The sequence below is a fragment of the Athene noctua genome, chromosome 10, assembly GCF_965140245.1.
Source record: "Athene noctua chromosome 10, bAthNoc1.hap1.1, whole genome shotgun sequence".
In the NCBI taxonomy this organism is placed as follows: domain Eukaryota; kingdom Metazoa; phylum Chordata; class Aves; order Strigiformes; family Strigidae; genus Athene; species Athene noctua.
The window spans coordinates 22,053,774-22,071,959 of NC_134046.1; the positions used below are offsets into that span (position 1 = coordinate 22,053,774).

At 36.0% G+C, this 18,186-nt stretch overlaps 1 protein-coding gene across 1 annotated transcript in view; it reads left to right on the forward strand.

Annotated features, from left to right (window-relative positions):
- SYN2 (synapsin II) overlaps window positions 1-18,186 on the forward strand; it is a 191,284-nt gene that overhangs the window by 62,472 nt on the left and 110,626 nt on the right. Inside the window, exons 2-4 of the mRNA XM_074914213.1 lie at window positions 9,481-9,538; window positions 12,253-12,344; window positions 16,213-16,369. Coding sequence (XP_074770314.1) covers window positions 9,481-9,538; window positions 12,253-12,344; window positions 16,213-16,369 — 307 coding nt within the window. The remainder of the gene's footprint in view (window positions 1-9,480; window positions 9,539-12,252; window positions 12,345-16,212; window positions 16,370-18,186) is intronic.

Sequence of the window (18,186 nt, forward strand, 5' to 3'; positions counted from 1 at the left end):
TATATATGAAGTATCACTTTGTAGTGTCTCTAGGCATAAATGATTCAAATTTTCTCACTTCGCAGAGTCACACGTCTTGCTTAGAGGCATTTAAAATGCCTTAGAGAATTCAGTATAAATAGAAAAATTAAAAGGCAGATAAATTTCTGCTGAAGAGTTTATTGATGGCGTGGATTCTTTCACTCCATGCTGGTCTTTGTGGCCTTTCAGATGTCAGCAATTACCTTCTGTTAGTGTAAAGTATTTTAGGCTCACTTTATTTTCTTTACCTCAATAGGAAAAAAGTAAACTAAAATATCTCTAGATGCTATTTCTAGATGGTTTGTTTTTTTCTGTCGTAAACTAATCACTAGTGGCTGCACTGTGTAACGTTTTTGCCACTTATTCAAGATAGAATGCCTTACTTTCTAAGCAGTAGATTTGCTCATTAACAGTTTGTACTACTTTATCTTTGTTGTCAACAGAATGAGAAGTTGGAAAGAATGGACAATTTAGTTGGTAGAGAGACTTGGAAATAACAAATTTAACTTTATTACTTTAGCCTGCAATATTATTACATTTCCTATAGTAGATAAGGTTAAGAAAGTTGCAGCATGCAGAAGATGCAGTTTGAGGCTTATAGCAGTAAGAACCATTAAAACCATCATCAGTATTTAGAACACCAGTATTTCATAATCTGGCTAGTGGTCTTTTCCTGTATAAAAGTTGGGACTTTTTGTTCATCTCATAAGGACAAAATATTTTGATGAACCTGACCATGGGAAACTGTAGTAGTCATTCTAATGAGTCTAACAGATTTGGAAAACGTTATAGTATGTTGCATCACATATGAGGTTGTCTAGTGATGAGGGAATGAAGATTTAAAAATACTTTCATTTGTCATCTAATTTACAAAAAAAAAAAAAAAAAAACCCACAGAAATTATGTCATGACTATAAATCTTGCACAGAAGTAATGGGCTAATGGTAAATATTACATAATCGGAGATGTGGGATTTTGAGACATTACCAGAAAGACAGACTAGCATTTGGACATGAAAGAGTACTTGTTTCACCTCAAGTGGGCAGAAAAAAAGGCATTTTCAGTAAAGCATGCTGTTCAAAAGACCCAGAAAAGTTAAGCTCAAATGAAAGATTCAAGAGTAGGAGGCATTTTCTTCTTGTTTAGATCGCTAGTGAAAACACTGTGTTCAGGCACAGAACCAAGTGACAAATAGAAGGCTCCTGATTAAAACAAACCAGATAGTTCTTGGGCTGGAAGATCTGTGCTGTGAAAGAATAAAATAGCTCTGTTTTCTTTAAATAATCAGAGTAAAGGAGGTAACATTCTGGTATATGCCAAGGGGATAGGATAACTTGCTACAAAGGAGAAAAAAACTGGGATTGAATCAGAGGTTGTGGAAGCCTCAGAAGGCGCCACATATAAAGCCATTCTGAGAAGAAACCCCTTTCTAGCAAGGGGGATATGCAGCACAGAAAGGGAAATGGAATAATTGTTGCTTAATACGATTTTGTTCTTCTACATTGTTTATGCTTTTTTTTTTTTTTTTTTTTTAAATACAGTTTTAGAAATTGGTCTTTTGGGCAGGGAAGTCCTCTACTGTCTGGGCAGGAAAATCCTTCACTGAAAGGTGTTGAGACTCTGCTTTTTCACGAGTTTAGCCATCACTGGTAAAGGGAATGGGGAAGGGTGTGACGGTTCAGTGCCTCTGCAGAGGAAAGCCTGCATGCTAGAGCCCTGGTTTTTAAGCGGGTATTTAACAAAGTTCTTTACTTCAAATTTGAGAAGTCAGGGAAGGAAAACGTTGTACCAGAGGGGTGTTTCCTACAGATGTTTTCTACTGCCTTGTTAAGTTTGAACTGCTTGGGTAGCTGTGCTTTCTCAGTCCTCAATAAAACTGTGCAGATCAGTGAAATCCTGTAGCTTGGTAGAATTAATCGTGTGATAGGTACCAGTATTAGGCTGTCTGGGATGACTCCATCATGTGCTGATATACACTTGGAGCATAAATGCTTGCTTTTCTTCCTAGTAATTCTCTTTCTGTATGTTACAATCGACAAGATTGCTATGGGAGTAGTTGAGACAGTGATTTCAGGTAAAGATACGCAGTGAACACTGAGACCTATTGTGCCAGTGGAAACAATAGGATATAAAAAAAAATAAATAAATGGCCATGTTGTGCCACTGGGGACAGAAGAAAATGTTCAGAATTTCTATTGTGACCTCAATAGATTAACTAATAGGCTAGAATGCAATTGTTTATGTGTTACCGTATTGGCAGAAGCTAGCACTTTTTTTATATGAACTGCATTTTCCCCTTCAAAATGCTAGGCTATGACTTAGAATGAAAAACTGCATTGATTGTGTCCTGCCTGTCATACTGACCAAAAAAAAAAAAAAAGTTTTTCTGAAATTAATCAAGTTTCAGTTAGGGTTTCTGTGACTTGTCAGATCACACAGTGAATAACTGGAAAGCGCAATCCTTGTGTCCTTGCCATTACAGTGCTTCCATGGAATGTGACATTTTATCAAACTGAATGATTAACAGCAAAACTTAACTGGCCTGATACAAATGTGAGCTATGAAACCTGTTAAATTAAGCTGTGTTATTTCAGAGCCAATAAAATGTGCCTCTGTTCAAATTTACAGGTTCCTGGTAATGGAGATTATCATTAATCGAATGAAATCCAACTCTACAGGGAGCACTACTAAAGCTAGAAGTCATGCATTTGATATGCTCCATCATTTATTTTGTGGTGATGGTCTGCTTCTTTTAAGGCAATTTCAGTATGAAGTAATAGCTTGAGAAAACATAACTGTTTCATGTGAGAGTGAAATACTGACTGGGTCAGGTGCCAACAATATAACTTCACAGTACAGAGTTAAAAAAGAACATCGAGGTCTTTAAAAGTAAGGGTTTAAGTAATTTTTTTTTTTATAACAGTCTCTTATTGGTCTCTTGATGTAGAAATGTGGAACAAGTAAATAAAATAAAGTCCATAAACCATCGTGTTTAGAGTATTCTTAGTAACTTCTATTTAGTCACAATGGTATCATCATTGCAGTTCCAAATGTTGAGTCTTATTAGCTAGGCTGATTGATTGGAAATCAGTATAGCAATGTTGATACTATCAGACAGTTGCAGAGTCCATTGATACTGATAGAGAGGTTCCCACTGGTTTCAGTAGATTGTAGATTAGGTCACATAAAATGAAAATATTATGCAAATCTTACCGTATGCTTCTTATAGTTTCTTACGGTTTTCATATATTTAAAAAAGTGCACAACAGTCTAAAAAGTCCTCAGCATATGAAAGAAGTAATAACCATTCCCTTTTAAATTATCCTTTACTGCAGCTTCATTCTACGTACACAGTCACGTTTTTAAGCCATATTTCCTTGGCAGATTCTTTTGTTTTCATATTGAAAACACATATATTTAGAAAATTGCTATCTTAAAAACCATGTACTTAGAATGTGTCTGGATTATATCACTGAAATGTTAATTCCTAAGATATATATAATTTCATTAGATTGTTTAATATTTTTTCACAGGACAGTAGGCAAGTGATATGTATGAAATTTAATGAGAGCAAGTGCCAGATTCTCCACCTGGGATGAGGTGATCCTAGTTATACACAGAAATTGGGGGTGAATGGCTGGAGAGCAGCCCTGCAGAAAGAGATCTGGGGGGCTGGGCCGATGGCAAGTTGAACAGAAGTCAGCAGTGTGCCCTGGCAGCCCAAAGGGCCGACCACGCCCTGGGGTGCATCAAGCACAGCATCGCCAGCTGGTCGAGGGGGGTGATGTCCCACTCCACACCGCACTGGTGCGGCCCCACCCCAAGTACTGGTGCAGTTTGGGGCACCTAAATATACGGACGTCAGACTGTGAGAGCGTGTCCGGAGGAGCACGACCAGATGGGGAAAAGGCTCGAGTGCGAGAGTTATGGGTTGAGATCACTGGGTTTGTGGGAGAAGAGAAGGCTGAGGGGTGACCTCATGGCAGGCTACACTTTCCTCAAGGGGGCAGCGGAGGGGGAGGTGCTCATCTCTTCTCTCTGGTGACCAGTGACAGGACACGGGGAAATGGAATGAATCTGCGTCACGGGAAAGTTCAGATTGGACATTAGGAAAAGGTTCTTCACTGAGAGGGTGGTCGGTCCCTGGATCACGGCACCAAGCCTGCCAGGGTTCACAGAGAGTCTGGACAGTGCTCTCAGTCATATGGTTTAGTTTTAGATAGTCCTGTGAGGAGCAGGGGGTTTGACTCTGTGAGGCTTATGCGTTCCTTCCAACCTGAGATACTCCATGATTTTATGGTTATGCCAGTGTGCTATATTTTTTAGCACTCTGTGTTACTGGACAGTACAAATGGGATGCCAGTGACATCTTAGACACAGTCATAATTCCATTAATTTAATAGAAAATACTGACTGTTGGAGGTAGATTAACTATACAATATATTGGTTATACAAACAATAGTTTTTCTGGTACAAAAACTTTGAGACTAAAAATCTACTTATTTTTCTTGTCTTTTTTTCTTTCCTTTTTTTTTTCTTTTTTTTTTTTTTAATTGAATTAAATAATTATTTCTAGCCAGATTTGAAGACTGGGCTTGCTTTCTCTTCAACATTTTCTACCCTGTCACTGAGGCTAGTGTACCACACTTTTTAAGTTGGTGGAAGTCTGGCTGGTTCTGTCAGTAGTCTGCCAAAATCTTTAGATGCATATGGTAATTCCAGTGAACTGGTTCTTTGAGACTACTCTCTCTGTGTGTGTAGATATATATATATATGTGCATTACCTTACTTGCAGTAAATTATGCTGTTTATTAATGTTGACAGTCTGCAATTTGTGTACTCTAGAGGGTGCTACTGTTCTAAATCATTAACAAACTTTTGCCATGTTGTAGGCAACTGGCACTATAATTATTTTTGAGCATACAGTCTTTTTATCGATAGGATCAGTAATGCCCAGAGACCAGTGTTCAAACAGACCTGAGTCCTGTGCATGTTATGTTATTTGTACAGATATCAGACAAGTGCTGCACTAAATTGTCAAGTGCAAATTGCAGTGTTCAGGGTATGCAGGGCTGTGAAAACAGGAGACTTACACACGTGAGTCAGACTTGACCCCACATATTTGCTGAATGCATGCTTTTGACTTTAATAGAAACATTATTATCAGACAGGGCTGATAATCTCTGCATTGCAGTGTTAAAGAATGAAAATTGGAGAACTATAAACCTCTTGCATGTTAGCAAATGATCTTCCTGTTGATATTGCTGCCAGTTGAAAGTAGCACCAGTTTTAATGCTTCATTCATTTACATGAAACCACGTTGTTTTCATGGCGTAGTGAGATACTGTGGAAATGTATATAGATGCTGTGTAGTTTGAGGGAAATATTTCAGGTCTGTTTATATGTTTGAAACATTTTTAGTGATTGCTACATTCATTGTCCTTGCCAAAGTTCAGTAAGGGGTATGATTTAATTTTAAACTGCATCTATGGCAACTGTATATTCTATAGTTGTTTAATTTTAAATGTGCAAGGTTTTTATCCAGAAAATTAATTGTGAAGCAAGAAGTGCATAAATATTTCACATATTCTGAAAAGATTCGGACTATAAGTGGTCATGCTAGTAACTCCAATAGGTGGCATTCATATTAGTAACTGCTTTCTCTACATTTAGGCTTTGGAAAACAATTTTTTACACAGTGAGTTTCAGATGAATAATGGTATTGCTTTCTTTTCTTCCCTTCCTTACATACAATACAAGAAATCATCAACAATGGTCAGCCAAATGTTACTGGAATTGGGGCATATTTGTTTTGTCAACTTTACTCATGCTGACAGCTAACCTCACACTCTTCTCAAAGGCCTTGCCTAGAGATCCTGATCTTGAAAGCATCACTTCCTTCCTTCAGAAGTGTTCCAAGAGTTGATGTAGAGGAATTCCATGCTCAGTACTGAGAGTAATAAGGCATAACAGGAATACCAAGCTATAATTCAGTGAAATTCTGTAACTCAATAACACCGAAGAGTTTTGTTCTCCATCTCCCCTCAGAAAAAAAAAATAAAATTAAGCATGTAATAAATGCCTTTATGATAGGATTTCACATTTCTCATTTTCCAAATAGAAAACTGATTCAAGCAAGTCATGACTGTTTTTCCAAAGTACAGAAAACTAGGTTCTATTTTACAGCAAACTTATGCTAAGAATTTCTTAGTTTGTTCTGAAATAACTGAGTCATAATGGGGTTTTTTGCAAGATAATTTTTAGAGGTAACAAGATTAATTCTTGCAGTTTGTAGCTCAATATTTGGAAAATATTACTGAATATTTGAAATGCTGGGGTTTCAACCCCAAGCCCCAAATTAAGGTTGACATGTGGGTGATTCCCACAGCCCTTCCCAAAGGGGGGGTGAGTTTCCCTTCAGGCTTCCCCCCAGGGTGGGCCGGCCTGGCAGACAGAGCCGTTGGGTAAAGGAGTCCCAGGGGTCCCGCAGTCAGTAACAAAGGTCAGGTGTCCCACTGAGGGGTAAAGCTGGGACCCCTTGCAGGAGGGGCAGTGTCTGTGTGTGAGGGGGATGCCCTGTGCAGAGTTCCCTGTTGGGGAAGGACCTCCCGCCTCCCTGGGACTGGGCTCCAGTCAGCTCTGGCTTTTGTAAATGCGGGCTGTGTAGAGATTCAGTGTGTGGCTTCCTTGGTCTGATGTGTTTGGCTTGTTGACTCGGTTGTCTCCTGTCCCTTCTATGGGAGACTGCATGTCACCATTTATTCCACCCACTGTTAGTTGTGTGGCGTCATTGTTGGGGTCAGTGGGATTGATGTAAATTATATATAATCTGACTGATTTGTTTGTACCCCCAGTGCTCACCCAGGTACTGACCCTTTTGTATTAAATACAACTTGGTTTTTGGGTCATCTTTATGCTGGCTGTGTCCTTTATGCTAGGCCTGATAATTGGCAAAACAATATTACACATTTTTATAGAAGTTATTGGTTAAAGCTACTTTGAAATTAAGCCTCTTTAAATGTTTAAATGCCACATTTGTTTCCAGCCTCAGATTGCTTAACTTCAGTACTTACTATTACTGTTTATTTTCAATGCTGAAGTCATTTGTTGAAATGTGAATCATGCCAGAGTTTAGTTGTTTAAAGATTGACTCATCTAAATGATGTTTAAGTAGAAAGACTGAATTTAAAGGAATAGCATCTCACCTTGACTAATGTTTTGAGCACATTCCAATTGTGCAATGGATTTAGCGCTACAGAATTGAAGAGCCTCTCTTTGTGGTTTTCCTGTTCCATTTCCTCTCATAAAGAAGTCATCAGTTGCAGATATTTGTTAGGATAAGCACTGTGGGGGGTTTGATTTCTATATATGGTCAAATTACCATTCAGCTTTGAAGAGACTGGGTATTACTCTAAGCTTATTTTTCAGTGTTAAAGAGGCAACTTCACTATAACATTTATTGTGTTACATAGCCAACATAATTCTATTTAAATGAAATTTGGTTTCTGTGATGTCCAATAATATATATGCCTCGCCTGTTGTTACATCAGAAATAAAATACATCAGAATTAAAATATATCAGAAATAAAATGTCCCCAGTAAAGTTCAACAATAACATTAAAATTCATGGGGATCAGAAATGGAGTTTTAAATATTTTTCAAAGGAGTAAATCTTAGTTTTTCCAAGAGACATCAAAGCTGTCTGTTGTTACAAATTGATTGCTTTTCTCCTGAGGTGAATGTGGTGATATCTTTGAACATGAGACCTTCCTCTCTGCTCTGTGGATTTTGTGTATCTCTTCCAGGGTAATACATATGTCCTTGGTTTTCCTGCATGTATTAGCTTCACATGGTCTAGCTGATGCTTCAACATAAACATCATAAAACTTAAGCTGTATCCAAATATCTTCAAAGTTTCCACTTTCATATGGAATTTCAGAACAAATTTTGAAAGAAAAATTTGTGATGGATAGTATTTCTTTGTTAGACCTGTGGTACAGTGTATTTAATTTCTACTTTTGTTATTGGCAAAGTATTTGATAACATTATCCTGAGTATGCACTTCCTATAATAAAACAATAGATCTCAAACTTCTTATTTTCTATGTATTTAATACAAGAAAACAGTATAAGCCAGTAATGCAAATGCTTTCTTCATTGTTGTCTTCTTACCAACTGTGTGTTTGTACCAAATTAGTTGTTGGGCAATGTTTTAGTATGCTGTTTCACTTTATTTGATTTCTACCACCCGTTACCCATAATGCATAAGATATCCTTAAGAAATATGTTGCCAAAGGCAGTATTTTCAGTTGATTATTATGAAATTTTGTTCTTCTGCTACTGAAACAAATGGTGAAACTCTTCTGGACCTCAGTGGGGAAAGGATTTTCCAAAAGCAATAATGAATTGTTTTAATACGTAGTATATACATAACATTCACAGTGTATACATTACTTTCCCTGATGAGGTAGATTTAATTTAATATAACAGCATTTTGTCAGATGTTGAAAATGGACAGCTTTGGGGTTTTTTTAACACTTGAGAAGATGTTCTGGTTTTGGATTGTGCAAGAGATTTTTGCTTGCGTATAATAAAATCAGGGAAGGTACTGTCAGCTTTGGCTTGAGCAGAGAAGGTGCAGAGAGAGACTGATACCATATCACTTTTCCAAATTAGGGGTGTTAGAGTAATTCCCTTTTATCAGGTGGGTTTTTTTATTTTTTGTTTTTTGTTTTTTTTTTTTTAAATTCCCATTTACTTCAAAGCAGATACATGCTGCCTAAGGCATACAAGTGGCGGATTCCTAGAAAGAATGTCTGCTTGTTAGGCCTGGGAGACTGGATCACTGAATTAAGTTCTGTTTCATCACAGTGATCCCAGTGCATAATAATTACTCATAAATTCTCCTTCAGATTAATTACTTTGTCTCAAGTTATAGTCTCAAAAAAGCAGAACTGTTAGTAAATCAGGCACTCTCAAATTTGGTGACAACAGTCTCCAGTACCCCTGATAATTTCTTTAAAAACAATATACATTTTATAAGTATGCTATTCCCAGTAAGCCAGTTTTTCTAACTAAATGAAGTGGATAAAGATTAACATGAGTGGCTGTTAGGAAGTTGTTCACATTGAAATAGATTTCCACTGGCATTGTTGCCTTTAATGAGAGCAAGATTACATCTTTTTACTGGTACTCATTTTATATCAGTAGCTAATTGTGAAATAAGTATTTCAGTATACTTTCGTGTACACTTTAATGTTGAAAATCCCATTTTTCTTTTTATCACAAAATACTGTGTGATGGGATGTTAAGGATACAAGGATGTCAAAGGAATTGTATATGTGTAGTAGGTAGATTCAATTAGTATACATGTGTGATTTCAAGACACTGGAGGCCATACAGGAAGCTTTTATGTAGCTACTAATTACAGATACATTTCTTTCTCCCTTTTTTCCTGCAGGGCCAAGGCTTTTCGTGGAAAAAAGGTCCATGGAGAATATGACATAAAGGTTGAACAGGTAACTAAATGACTTAATCTGAATGTTATTTTTTATATTTGTGTATTTATACAAATACATATAGATCTATATAAATACATAACTCCCTGGAGGTATCTAAAAGATGTGTAGACATGGTGCTTAGGGATATGGTTTAGCAGTGGACTTGTTAGTGCTAGGTTAATGGTTGGACTTGATGATCTGAAGGGTCTTTTCCAACCTAGATCATTCTGTGCTTCTATATACATGTATGTATAGATAGATACGTGGTCCTTTGTACTTCAAAAAGACCTCACAAGCAGAACAGTCAAAGATTTAATTATACTTCATTCTAAGGTGGCTCTTTTTAGAGGATTCTGACCGTAATTTTTACAACATTAAAAACAAGTAATATTCAAAAGGTTGTTGCTTAGAGACTGAATTTCCCAGACACTCCATGAATTACACGTTGTGTTTCTGTATCACTAATTACTTCAATTAAGAATATACATACACTCTTGTTGCATTGCTAGCGTTTGTGTTTTTTTTTTTTTTTAAATATGCAGATATAACTTAGGGTGATCCGAATTATGGCTGTTTATTTCAGCTAGATGTCTGAAACTAGGGAAGTTAATGTCTTTTCACTGCTTTTCAGTCTTTAATTCTGTGAATAGATACTACTGTAAGAAACTTTAGTACTTAAACTGAATTGTCATTGGCATTTAAGAGAGTGAGGGAACATTATCACTAGCCGTGTGGATTCAACTTACCTAAATTCACTGTAATAGTACAGCATCTAGCTTTGCTCCATTCTTTACACCACTGAATATCTGCTGGTGTTCTTGGCTTGGAAACATGGAAAGCTTTGCCAAGGATCTTCAGGAGTATTGAGGGAAAAACAGGGAAAATAAGACAAGCTATTTTGTCCCCCAGTACCATTCACACCTAGATCAGACCATGCAGTTGACATCACACACACTGTCTCTTTAACAAAAACTCTGTGTAAGCCTAGAATTTCCTTCAGGTGGTCTCTTGTAGGACCAGAGCCACCCTTAGTCAGTTAGAGATTGAGTTTCTTGTCGGAAATGCAGCTGGTCTGCCGATAACCTGATTGAAGAAGAGTTTGACCTTGACAAGGTTCTGGTGTACCCTTGAGATAAGGAAGCTTTGCTTAAGGCAAATAACTTTCAAGGAGCTGCTGACTGTGCAGCAGGATGAAGCAAGCAGGGAGGAAACTGATAAAGGTTACCCAATGAGAATGTTAAAAACAACTTTTTGACCAATTATATTGTGACACTCTGGCACCTGAAATATATAAAAATACATGCTTTTAGTAATAAAAAAACCTAGCCGCTTGTGCACCCATGTGAGTGTGTGTGTGTCGCCTTGTCCGTCTCTACAGCGACAGTTTCTGAACCCTACTAATCACTTTGTCACAGTGTTGATGTGTTACAATCATATACAGAGTTATTAACTACTTTAGTGTTCTTTTGCTAGTATCAGAGAGCATTATTTTATTTTTATACTACTTACAGCAACCTCTCTATCACATACAGTATTTTCTATCATGTATTAAGCTTTTAAACTACAAAATCTATACTGTGAATACCTGCAATCGTTTAATATGATTTATTAGTTGTAGAGATCAGTTGTCAATCTCAGATTAAATAGATTTTAAATGATTCTTTGACATTGTCAGCACTTACACAAATATTTCATTCTCTCACCATTTGTACTGTTTTTACAATAATCTTAAAACTGGCCCTTGTGTTTAGATCACTGTAACACTGGTCCAGGAAAGTATATAAGCATATGGGATTTAATGAGGAGACATCCATGCTTGAAACCAAGCACATACTTGGGCTATTGAGTTGGAACACTTGCCTTAACTGAACGCTAAATTCTGAAAGCCTTACACAGATTTTACTTAGGAAGACTTTCAGTGATACCATTTTTCAAGAGGAGACTAATGAGAATTCTGACACTCTCTATTCTGTATTAGTGTCCGGGATAGCAAAGACGCTTTTATTTATCCACTAGAAGACAGCTGGCTGCATTTCAATTATTCTGCTGTGTAATGTTATTGTAAAGTGCCTTGAGAGTCTAAGCTGATGAAAGACTGTGGATAAATGAAAAACATCCTGTCCTTTCCTTTCAAATAACTGTAGATTCAGAGTATGGAAGTGATTCCTTTTAAATTCCACATTTCCAGTGTGAGAAGATACTTTGAAAAAGGTCTTTATTTGTGAATTTTGTGATTTGCTTGTTTGTTAGCACCAGATCTTTTAAAAAGAAGAGTAAATGCACACAAAGAAAATAGAAAGGAGTAAAGTATATGAAGAGACACTAAATGCTATAAGAAAACATTCTATTTCTCATAGTTAAACATTGCTTTTGTACTGCTTTCTTTAATACTTTACATCATTTTTGTTGAGTCTGCATCAATGTCTGTGATAACACCATACAAAGCAAAAATAAAATCTCTACGCTTCTGTGCAGACATGAATGAGGAAATACACTTCTACTTGCCCCACAGTCCTTTTTCATAAAGTTTGTTACTTTTTACTTTCTTTGTATTAGAAAGTATTCAAATATGATGTATCACATGTGGCAAATACTGATTAATATCCTCTTAGTGCTCATTATATTCCGAAAGTATACTGTCCACAGTTCAGGTACTAATACTTAAAAGAAGGGATTTAGGAAAATAAGGGTAAAATAAAGCAGACTGACTAATGTGAGTCTTCTTTTCATAGGCAGAATTTTCAGAAATCAACTTGATAGCCCACGCTGATGGCAATTACGCAGTAGATATCCAAGTATTTCGAAATGGCACTAAAGTTGTCAGGTAAGAAAAACTAAATAAAATAACAGCAAAAAGCAATAAATGGCTTAATGTATGAATGTGAAAGGTACTGAATGGTTTTTTTTTTGTATGTCCAATAGGGATTTTAGCTGATGCAGTGCACCTCGGTCATTGGCGTGAAGAGTAGGAAATAAAGTATCTGATCAGTGCAGTAAGTCCTGTTTGTGACAGGAAGGAAATCTCTCAACATGAAAGATGGATTTGATTAAGATGAGAATGAAGTCTGGTATAAAGAATACATGACTGGGAGTTAGAGTTATTGCTTTGAGTCTCATCTTTGCTTCAAAAATAAAGAGTCTTGGTGTTTTTATACATGCCAGACCTTTCCAGATGAGCAGTATCTATTTCCAGTGTTGAATATTTTCTACTGAAAGAAGCCAAGCTATAGCACTTCTCTCAGGAATGTTACTGGACTATCATTGTCTGTTTGAAAGATTTCAGTTTAAAAGCCTGAGATTTCCCAGTAAGCTGTTCTGGCAAGCAGGATTATTCTAACTGAAGGCAGGGTAATTTTACCTTTTTTTTTTTTTTTTTTTTTTTTTTTCAATGAGGACATCGACAGCACTGTAAATGTAAGGGGAGATCTCAAACAAGGACATGACTGGGCAAAGTTAAATCTTTAGTAAGTATTAGCAAAATTATTTCAGGTAGTCCTCCATTTTATCTTATTCATGGGAATTACTCCTATTCTGGCCAGTGCACTAAAGTATGAGTTAAATGTAGTGTTTTTTTGGCTGAACAATTGCATTCAGAAAGCTACATCAAGCCAGTAACAGTGACCTGGTAGTTTACTGCTTATGTTTATCTTTAGGCAAGTGTAAGAGTTCAGGGAGCTGGACAGCATACAACATGTCTCGAATCTTCATGTTCTTGCACAACATCTGTCCAAATAAAAGATTAGAAAATTTCTACTCATTCATATAAAAAAAGGCAGGAAAAATAATATTGAAAATAAGTGTACTTTATGCTTTAAAACTCACCACTGTTTAATCTCTTGTGTATTCTAAAAATACTGCAGCTTAATACAACAACCAGTTATGCCAAATCCACAAGATTATTTCCTTAGAAAAGAGAGAGATTTGCTTTTTTTTTTAGTTGGGGTTTTTTTTCCCCCAATGATAGAAGTTTTGGAGCCAGGAAATCTTGATCACTGCTCCTTAGTGGCTTTTCTGTAGAGAGTTTTCCAAAGAGGACAAAAATTTTGAGGCCAAGTTAGCATCAAAACATGTCAGTACTTAATGTGAGTTGGGAACTTCCAGAAAATAATATCTACAAAGATGTACATTTGCAGTTTATGAGAAAACTTGGTAAAACTGCTGCTTATGTTAAGAAATAGAGACATCTTGTTGTGTCATCAGATAATTCTGACAATTAGATGACATAGGATTTTATAGTATTATCAGTTTTATGGGTAACTTAAGTAACCAAATAGAAATACCTGAAATGTATAAATTTCACTCAAATCTGTGTGAAGTATCTGCATCTGTGTGCATGCCTCCTGGTGTCAGAAGGATATGCAGACATGATGGGAGAGCAGTTCTCTGTTTCTATGATAACTTACCTGGAGATACAGAATATTTTTGTAGAACAAAAATATTTTACATAAATGCTCTGTATCTTCAAATAAGTGCTAGTCTTTATGTTGCTTTAAGTCTAGTCAGTTTGTGAAGCTTATTGCCTGAAGTATGGAATGTGCTTCTTGTGTCACTGAGGAATGCAGAGATACTGATGGATATTACTTTACATGTTGATAAGAAACTTCATTTTGAAATCCAGTGTGAAATATGGGTCTGACAATAAGATGCGTGGCATGTTCCTTTGTTTCTGTCTGTCTCAACTATCAAGAGAGGTGGGAGAAACTGCTGGTCCCACTGGTGTCAAAGTTCAAACTGAATATGGCCTATGAGCATATTACTAAAAAGGCATAAACACCCGAATACTCAGATGAGAATTCTTATGTGTTATTTGAGGTTCAAAGTGACTTGGTATCATAGATTTATGAGCAAAATATGAGTTAGAAAAACATGGAAATTTCAATGACAAAATCTTGCTGACTTATTTTAGGAGGTAAAAAATGTATAACAGGCACCTGCTTGTTTAATTTTTGTGAATGAAAATCAACCCTTGAAAAATTATATCTTATGTTACATAATGCTGAGATTTTGGATCTTACAAATGCCTGAGCCAAGATTAAAATTTTTCTCATGACCTTTTTCTGTATACACAGTCATTCCATCCAGCAGTAATTACAGAACTAAATGTATCATGTTCCTTTGAGGAGTTTTTGCAAAGCAATTTTTTTTTAAGCCCATTCCCTCAATTCCCGAATTGTTTCATTAAATTGGTATTTTAAAGGACACTTTCTGTTCTCTACTTTTATTTAAAAACACAGTGCTGTCTTTGAGATGATGTGTAATCTCCTTTTACACTATTTTAAATGGTAGAGGTGGTCTCTTTCTTTTACTGCGTGGTCTGCAGTTTTGATTAAGGCATCATTAGTCCTCCAAGTATTATACTCATGCTGTGCCAGCAAATTGAATTTCCTTGTTTCAAACCCTTGCTGCACAACCATGAAACCTAAATCACAGATCCTCAGAAGTGTGCTACAGATATTTTTTGGGCGAACTTGTTTAAAAGCAAGCATTTCTTTACAAGCTTTGGTCATTGGCCTACAGTGCCATTTTAATGACTCTTGACAGCAAATCTTTATGACGTTGCTTTGGCCAAATCATGCATTACATTTGAAAGCCAGCTTAAGAATCCAACTAATATAGTTTGACTACTGCATTCGGGCTGGAATCTCAAAACTCCTAAATCAATTTTAATATAAATTTTAATTGTTTTGTTTTACTAGAGTGAGATTTCTGAATAATTTTGTAATCTTTGGAATTTTTCACTCCAGTACACAGCTTATATTTAATCAAAGCATGTAAATAATTACACTAATTTACTGCACTAATTTAATTTACCCTGCAGTTATACCTCTTTCAGGAGCTTGATAGCTTTAAGCTAGTCGGTGTTTTTTCCATCTATAAAATTTGTATAGAGAAGAGAATCTGTCAATAGTCTTAGGAGCAATTTTCCCCTGTACTGGTGGCTCTGTTCTGTTCCATTATGTCTTCTGTCTTCCATAACCACCTTGAGTATCCAAATGTCAGGGTTTGAGTAAGGTGAAGGTGGTTCCAGACTGTTCTCAAAGGTGCATGGTGATAGGGCAAGTAGGCACAGAGATTGCAACAGGGGAAGTCCTGAGAACAACAGAGAAAGAGGGGGGAAAAAAAAGTGCAGTTGTAAGTTTAGAAATTAATTTTGACAAGTGTCTTGTTCAAAAGTTTTACTGTGATTATCTGCAATTATTGTACAATTCCTTTTGCAAGCAATGGAGTTGCTTCATGTTTTACTGTCTTTAAAACAGACTGATAATAGTTGTGAAAAAAAAAATTGTTCCCAAGAAGCTTAAGTTTCTGTCAGAGACATTTGCCTGTTTTGTTTTTGATTGTCATTGCTGAGGAATTAATATACATAAACTAAGAACATGCTCAGAGTTTATATATATGATTCATCTTTCAGTGGGAAAGCAACCTCAAGCACCATGATAATTTCTCTCCTCTTAATGGAGTCCCATTATTGACTGGCTGCTCTTGTTTTCTGAAGAGCAGTTAAGAAAAGATACAGTACAGATTTTCATAAAGCCATAATAATTCTTTCTGTCTTGTAGCATTTACCTTTGTTTTGAGCATTCTTTTATTACTTCTCTATCAGCTAGACATTTTTCCCTTTTAAGATTTTGCTGTTGAAGGAAAAACAATTGGATCATTGACTATTAGTAATGTATCTTTATTCTTGCTAGGTCATTCAGGCCTGATTTTGTCCTTGTTCGGCAACATTCATTCAGTATGGCAGAAAATGAAGATTTCCGTAACCTGATCATTGGAATGCAGTACGCAGGCATCCCGAGCGTCAACTCCCTGGAATCCATCTATAACTTCTGTGACAAACCATGGGTGGTAAGTGATGTACCAAGAAGTTCTTCTGGTGCAAAAAGTTAATTTGCTTCCTTAGTTCCCTTTCATGAATGTTGATATCAAACTGCAAAGTTACTTAGCAGAGCAGTGAAGCAATAGTGAAAAGAATAAAAGCTAAACTATTTAAATCATTTTTTCAAAGAGCCAGTGTAGGCAGTGTGAAGATAGAGAGAAAAATATATTTCTAGTACAAATAATGAAATAGTGATGAAACTAACGGAAAGCCTATCCACCACTAACATACTTCCTCAAGTGAGGAAAGTATGTTTATTCACAATTTGTCTGGGAAAAGCAAGCTGAGAATATTTTTCATGTTTGTGGTTTTGAACATAATTTAAACAGACTTTTAGCCAGTGTTTTCTGCATGCCTGTGAAAATTCTGGGGCTATGCTTTAGCAAGGAGGTCTGAAGCTATTAGTTTCCTCATTATGAAAAGAGCTTTCAAACCTTGTGCATGTGGGGTAGGAGTTAGTCTTTTCAGTTACACCTAGAGTAATGAGCTACACTGGAGATGTATTTGCCAGTTTTAGTGTAGAATTCAATTCAGTTTTTCATTATGTGCTTTGTAGTGATGGAGGTAGAATTTGGTGATCTTCTTGATTCAGAGAGAAATAAACATTAGTAATTGTAATGTGATGCTGCAAAAGATGGTTATCTATGGTGCAGTCACTGTTCCTATAAGAGAGATATTCAGTTGTCAAGAGCTAATGAAACTCTAAAAAACACCACTTGTTCTAAATAGCCAAAGCTTCCTAACTTCTTCCTCTCATGTCTGAGTAGGATAACAATAGTTGTCAGTATTTTTCACACCAAAGGGAAGTTTTATTGTAATACTTTTCATTGTCTTGAAGATGTTTATTTTTTCGTACTTATTATGAAAATCCCTCCAAACAATTTTTAACAGATTTTAACATATACCTCTTGCAGCTAATTTTATTATACTTTTTATATTGCAGTAAACTACAGTGGGGAATAAATAATTGATAGATCATTTATAACTTCTCGGAATACATATTGTGCTTTGCTGAATCCATTATTTTAATACATCACATTTTCTATGCTGTGTGGCATTTCTTAATGCTTTGATGCATGGTATGCAATAAATCTGGGTGGTGAAGCAATAACAGTAGCATTTATATACAGTAATGATGCAGTAAAAAGTAAATGATTAGTTCCTCATAATATTCTTCCGATGGCATTAGTCATGGTTGTTCTTCCACCAAACTGATACAGATATCTTTTTCTTACAACTGGTCTTGTTGCACGTAAAATTTCTGTGCTGATTTTTCACTCTTATAGTAATAACTGGGAGTAACTGGGAGTTGTAGAAATATTTATTATAACAACTGGAAAACCTAACAAAAACAAATATAAGGTTATGTGTATAAAAGAATTAAGCCATATTCCTTTTTTTTTTTGTTCTCTACAATACACCTCACAAACACACAATAAAGTATTACGCTTACAAGGTCTTATTTGAATTGGAGTTATAATAATTTAAAAATAGTCTTGAATTATGGTAGAGCTTTTTTGAGGTGTGATATAACAGTTCATGATGAAATGGCTCTCTTCTGATTTGCCATATCTGTATCTTTGATTTTTGAAAAAAGTCTCACTTTGGCTGAAATTTCTGTAGTTTCTCTCAGCCAAGATATGAATGAAATGAAAATAATTCTTTGCTCCACCAGGGGCCTCAGTTCTGTCTTTTAACTACCTGTGACCATAAGCTAAGCCTGCAAATATGAGATTGGTTCCCATTCTGAATATGTGGTCCCACTATACTTTAGTCAGATCCTGCT